The 5,841-nt window shown below is 35.5% G+C and overlaps 1 protein-coding gene across 6 annotated transcripts; it reads left to right on the top strand.

Moving 5' to 3' along the window:
• The first annotated feature begins 828 nt into the window (after window positions 1-828).
• On the top strand, window positions 829-5,269 carry LOC113775594 (zinc finger BED domain-containing protein RICESLEEPER 2-like). Of its 6 annotated transcripts, XR_003468901.1 has the most exons (6): window positions 829-1,055; window positions 2,174-2,346; window positions 3,634-3,722; window positions 3,805-4,120; window positions 4,220-4,331; window positions 4,676-5,269. XR_003468901.1 is itself a non-coding variant. In XM_027320547.1 (5 exons), the coding sequence occupies exons 2-3, from the start codon at window positions 2,839-2,841 to the stop codon at window positions 3,881-3,883; spliced, it is 963 nt and encodes a 320-aa protein (XP_027176348.1). In that variant the 5' UTR covers window positions 829-1,055; window positions 2,174-2,838; the 3' UTR covers window positions 3,884-4,120; window positions 4,256-4,331; window positions 4,676-5,269. The 6 variants fall into 6 exon arrangements, 5 of the variants coding, with proteins under 5 accessions (XP_027176348.1, XP_027176347.1, XP_027176346.1 ...); XM_027320547.1 differs by having other exon boundaries at window positions 2,174-3,722; window positions 4,256-4,331; XM_027320546.1 differs by having other exon boundaries at window positions 2,174-3,722; window positions 4,244-4,331.
• The last annotated feature ends 572 nt before the right edge of the window (window positions 5,270-5,841 follow it).

Genomic DNA, 5,841 nt, shown 5'->3' with positions numbered 1-5,841 from the left:
TTTACGAATAGGCTTTAGTTTATTTATTTGGGTTTCTGGCTTGGGCTTAGGAGGTAAAAGCCCACCCTTTTGGTTGGATTTGTTTAGGTAAGATTATGGATTGGCCCGTGCATTTTCCTTGGATTTTTCGTCGGGCTTTTGGAGCTTTTGGCCCAACTGAAAGGCAAAAATGGCCCAGTGGCCTGATCCATCAAGAAACCAGAAAGGGAATTTGCAGTATGGTCCCTGTACTTTTACTTAATTTCACTATAGACCTAAAAACTTTGAACTTCTTTCCATTAGGTTTCTAATTTAATTGCAAATAGGTTCCTAAACTTTATTTTTCTTTAATTTTGACCCTAGATCTTTGTGATAATTATAATTTAACCCCCAAACCTTTATTAATTTTTACAATTAAATCCCTAATAGATTTGATTTCTTAAATAGAAGCTACTTTTCTGCTTTAATTATTGATTATACTTCATTTAAGTGTTCAATTGATAGATTTCATGCTTATTTCTATTTTTTTATGATTTATTTGTTAATTAAATTGATGCCTTGATGATTTTTTTAATTTTGGAGTTAATATAGGTAAAACTAGACCTGGCAATTATATCCAAAACCCAACAACCCACCCAACCCACCCACTAATTTAAGGTTGGGTTGGGTAAATTGGGTGTTGGGTCAATTTTGGGTTGGGTAATAAAAACTCACATATATTTTGGGTGGTTTGGGTATTTGTGTTGGGCACCCATGATCCAACTAAAAAAAAACAAATAAACAAAATTGGAACACGCAAAGACCTTCGCTGCCTTTACTCTTGAACAAATTCACCTCTGTGATGTTTTACCTTCGTTGCCTTCTCCACGAAGAGTTCTTTCTTTCTTGCTAACAACGTTTTCAATCAAAAGAAACAAAATCTGCAAAACCAAATCCAAAACCAAAACGAATCCACAAAAGAATTGAGACCGATTATCTGCAGTGGCCACCCCTGACCTGAAGACACGGCCTGCTTCTCACCTTCCACTATCTGCAATTACCACTTGCAACTTACAACGCCCGTTAGTCAACAACGGGTACGTCCTCTTGTCCTGGGCTATTCCTATCTTGAAGACTAAAATTTGGTTTATAGGGGTTCTGATTCATTCATTGTTTAGAATCGATGTACTTCCCTTTTGTTTTATTTGCCGTCGTCCCTTTTTTTTCTTCTTTTTCTATGACTGAAACAAGCATCCTGTGTTGAAAGGTACTAACGTAGCATATAGCCACTCTTTGACCTTAGATTTTAAGGATTGATCTTCCCTTTTTTTTTTTAGGAGTAGAGTACACCAATTGCTGTAGTAAAAGTTGATTTTAGATTTTAAGGTTGAAGGGATCATCATACTGGTGAGAACACCACCATGGCTCCATTGGCTTTTTGTTTCTATACACCAACACCGAGATTTTTACTGGAAAGGGTGCTATTCTGCAAGTTTGTCAAGTGATTGATGTTGTCCTTCATATTAGATTCAAGGAAGGAGGGGTGCCAATTTGATGGTGCTGAAGGAGTTTGATGATCAGATCCAACTTGTATTTGAGTTGGCTCAGAATACAAGAGAGAATTTGTTAGGTGTATTGCTATGAGCTGCTCTTGGCCGTATCATAAGTGTCATTGGAGAAGCTATTGATGATAGAGGTGAAATTAAAACTGAAATTATTTGCCAATCTGTAGTTAGGCCTCAGCTTTCGCTAGTCAGTCTAGTGAACCAGAAATTCTTGTTAGTCGAATTAAGGTTTACAATTCTGCAGTTCTGCGTAGTTCAACTTGTCCTGCACATGTATGATGCTATTTGTGACTCTTGCGATTTTGTGTTCTGTTAAAAGAGTTTTCAGCTTGGGTTTTCTTATTTCTGTCTTCTAAAATAGAGTATTGATTGGTTGAATACTTGAATTTGCTTTCTTGTTCCCTGGGTTGATATTTGCTTAATACTTGATGAGATCATAGTTGTTCATGCATGACTTTCCACAACCAACTTTGATGACGATTAGATGGATGAATTTGAACTTTGATGAGTTTGAGTGACTTGCATGTTTTCCGTGCTTAGATTAATAATAGCATAGTTAGTGCTACCTTAAGCTCATGTAAGTATTTTCCAAAAGGGGTGCCGTTGTTCTGTTTCTTTCTTGGACTGCTCTGATATCTTTTCTATGGCAGGATATGTCGGTTGCTTGCGATCTTGATGATGATGTCGATGATTGCAATCATGGGAGTAATATGGCGATATATAAGAGATCCTATTCAACAGTTTGACCTCATTTTCACAGGTTAGAGCCTGATGAGCATGGTAGACGAGCATGGTAGACGGAAAGCTATATGCAAAACATGTGGTAAGAAGTACTTAGCAGATAATGTGAGTGGCACATCTAATTTATTATGCCATTTGGCAAGTCATGCTCATAATGAGGAGCAGCCTACTGGATTAGCCACGGTTGATCATGAGATATATCGTGATAAGGTGGCTATTGCAATTGTTAAACATGACTACCCCTTCCAATTTGTGGAACACATTGGAATTAGAGAATTGCATTTATTGTTAAATCCTTCTGTGAAAAGCATTTCGCGTAATACAGCTAAATCTGATGTGTTAAAGATTTATAGAAGAGAAAAAGAAAAGGTCAAAAAAGAGCTTGAACTTGTACAAGGCCGCATTTGTTCGACATCTAATCTATGGTCTTCTATTACGAGTGACGGATACATGTCACTTACAATACATTATGTTGATTAGAATTGGAATTTACAGAAGAGAATAGTTGTGTTTCGTCATGTACCCCCTCCTCATAATGGTCCAAATTTATCCGAGAAGCTGATTAATTTTCTAAATGAATGGGAAATTGATAAAAAAAAATTTCACCATCACTCTAAATAATGCAAAATACAATGATAGAGTGACTAGATTATTGCAAAATTATTTTTTATTTAATGGTTCTTCCATTTGTGGAAGTGAATTTCTTCATGTCCGTTGTGGTGCACATGTGTTGAATTTAATTGTAAAGGCTAGATTGCATGTGATTGATGAAGCAGTTTATAAAATTAGGGAAAATGTAAAGTATGTGAAAGGATATAAAAGTAGGGTCATAAAGTTTGCCGAATTGGTGAAACAACTGTCATTGGAAACAAATAAAAAATTGCGACAGGATATAGTAACTAGATGGAATTCTACCTATCTCATGCTTGAGAGGGCCTTACTTTTTAGACATGCATTTTCTCGACTTCAAGATGTGGATGATGACTACAAGTTGCGTCCTTTAGAAGAGGAATGGCAGAGGGTCGAAAAGATTGCAGAGTTTTTTAGGCCTTTCTATGATATGACATTATTGTTCTCGGGAAGTAAATACCCCACAACTAACTTATACTTTCCCAATGTTTGGAAGATTCAATGTCTCTTAAATAAAGAGGCCAATAGTCCAGATTTTTTGATCAGTGAAATGGCTTCTAATATGAAGACCAAATTTCAAAAGTATTGGGACTGCTATAGTGTTATCTTATCATTTGCCATTATTTTGGATCCTCGTTACAAGCTCCAGTTTGTGGAATATTGCTTTTTTGTGTTGGATCCTCAATCACGGGATGAAATGGTTCTTAGTATTAAACAAAAGTTGTTTATTTGTTCGAAGAGTACTCTAAGACCAATACTGCAATTACTGCTACACCAATGGAGGGTACTTTTAATGGTGATGATGGACAAACTAGAGATCTCATGGATGTGAGTAAAATTGATTCACATGTTTTTGTATTTTGTTTCAATTTATATAACCTTAAACGTTCAATATTTATGATATTTGTAGGGTTTTGATGTGTACCAATCTCAACAAGGGGCAAGTGGTAACAAATCTGAGTTGGAGTTGTATCTTGAGGAGCGACTAGTAGATCGTAAGCAACAACCAGATTTGAATGTTTTGACTTATTGTAAGGAGAGTAGAATTAGATATCCTGAGCTTTCACTTATGACTTGAGATATCTTCAGTATTCCTATTACTACTATAGCATCTGAGTCTGCTTTTAGTCATGGTGGGAGGATTCTTGGAAAATTTCGAACTTCTATGTTGCCAGATAATGTGGAGACACTACTATGTTCTCGAGATTGGTTGTATAATAGTGAAGGTAAATTAGATATTTAGTTGCATTGACTGTTAATTTTCAGTAGCTTAGGATCTCTTTAATTATTTTCTTCATTGGTTGATTAAATCTGCTAAATTTTAGAGAGTCCTGATAAAGATTTTGAAGGTGAACAAGAAGACGAGGAGCAAGATCTTGGAAGTGATATTAGTAGATTTATTGCTGAACAAGATGCATATGCAAATGTTGATACTTAGTAAGTATGTCATGTGAACTTGATATTTTAGAATACTTGTTGTACTCTGTTTTTAACTCATCTTATATACCTTTCGCTGGTTAGAATTTATGTTGTTTGGGTATTATCACTACAAAAGCTGATTCATAGTGCATGTCTGTTGTTTTCTCCCGTACGCATTTGAAGTGTTCTCAAGTGGGTATCTACATAAGCATATGATTGCTATGCTTTCTAGTTACACGGAAAGTAGTAACATGAGTTCTATGTGTTTATTCTGAATGTGGTTGTCTTTTGTGTGTCCAATTCTTCCATTGCTTCTGCTTATTTGTTGGTTGTTAATACTTGCCATCTTATTTTTGCTGCAGCTGTTCTAGTATATGTCCATTTGTTATATCACTGGGGTTGAATGCTGCTCAAGTGCCATGAGCATAGCAGGCACAAGTGCTCTCCTAGCTTCACTAACTCCTGGAATTGAGCCATCATCATTTTGTCCATGTCCTGGAATAGCAATATTGCTCACCAACAAGAAAACAAAAATCCAGGAAAACATCAGCTCAGCCATAGTATTTTGAGTGTGTGTCTGTGTGTGAAAAGTGACAAAGATTCTGTGTCTGTGTGTGAAAAGTGACAAAGATTCTTTAAGAGCTGAGGTGAACAGAGGTGAGGAAGTGATGGATGAAATGATGATGATAATGAACTAGTTGTGGGTAATTCTATGTCTTTTTGGGTAATTTTCGTATGCCTTTTAGCCTTTTATGTTTGGTGATCTTGAGCTCCTAAGCCTCGAGGAGTACTTCTCTCTAATGTCCAAAAATCCAGGATTGAAATATTGAGTATTTAGGCAGCTTCAGTTCTTAGTTCAACAGATTTTTTCTTTTTCGTTCATTGCTTTAATTTGGAAGCTACAACCTGTATGGATAATTCTAAATTTGTGCCATATGAACATGGTTGTTCGAATATTTTCCTGATTAGGTATTCTTCTTGCTGCTTTTAAAAATTTTTTGTATGTAAAAGTATATTTGAGATAATTTATGTATCAAAATCTATTAATTAATATATTGGGTTATATTTGGGTCATGGGTTTGAGATGACCCAATATGACCCAACCCAAAAGTAATCCAATTTAAAGTTGGACGGGTTGGGTATAACCCATTTAAATAAAAACCCAATATCAACCCGCACAAAACCGCTCAACCCGTCCAATTGTCAGGTCTAAGTAAAACCAAACCCAATTAGCTACTACTTCAAGGGGGAGGTATTTTCTTTTATTATTTAAAATTTTTTATGTACTCCTATGTGATTTTATGTGTGTAATTGCATGTTTTTTTAATGCCTTTAATTATTTTATTTATTTATTCATTTTATTTGTTTTCATTATGTTTTATATGATTTATTTGATTATAATAAATACATGATGTCACCACACTAATCCAACGCTAGTTGTGGCCCTTTTTTCCAATTCTACACTAGTCCAACGCTAGTTGTGGCCCTCTTTTCCGATTTCTCACTAGTCCAATGCTAGTGGAAACTT

Source organism: Coffea eugenioides, chromosome 6, assembly GCF_003713205.1.
Source record: "Coffea eugenioides isolate CCC68of chromosome 6, Ceug_1.0, whole genome shotgun sequence".
Taxonomy (NCBI): domain Eukaryota; kingdom Viridiplantae; phylum Streptophyta; class Magnoliopsida; order Gentianales; family Rubiaceae; genus Coffea; species Coffea eugenioides.
Note: the sequence above shows the minus strand (reverse complement) of the source record. Positions and strands in the feature narration are given on the sequence as shown.

Bases quoted from the DNA above. Each gene is read 5' to 3' on its own strand.
- LOC113775594 (XM_027320547.1), top strand. From the start codon at position 2,839: ATGAATGGGAAATTGATAAAAAAAAATTTCACCATCACTCTAAATAAT. The intron at 3,723-3,804 runs GTGAGTAAAATT...TGATATTTGTAG, and splicing joins AAACTAGAGATCTCATGGAT to GGTTTTGATGTGTACCAATC.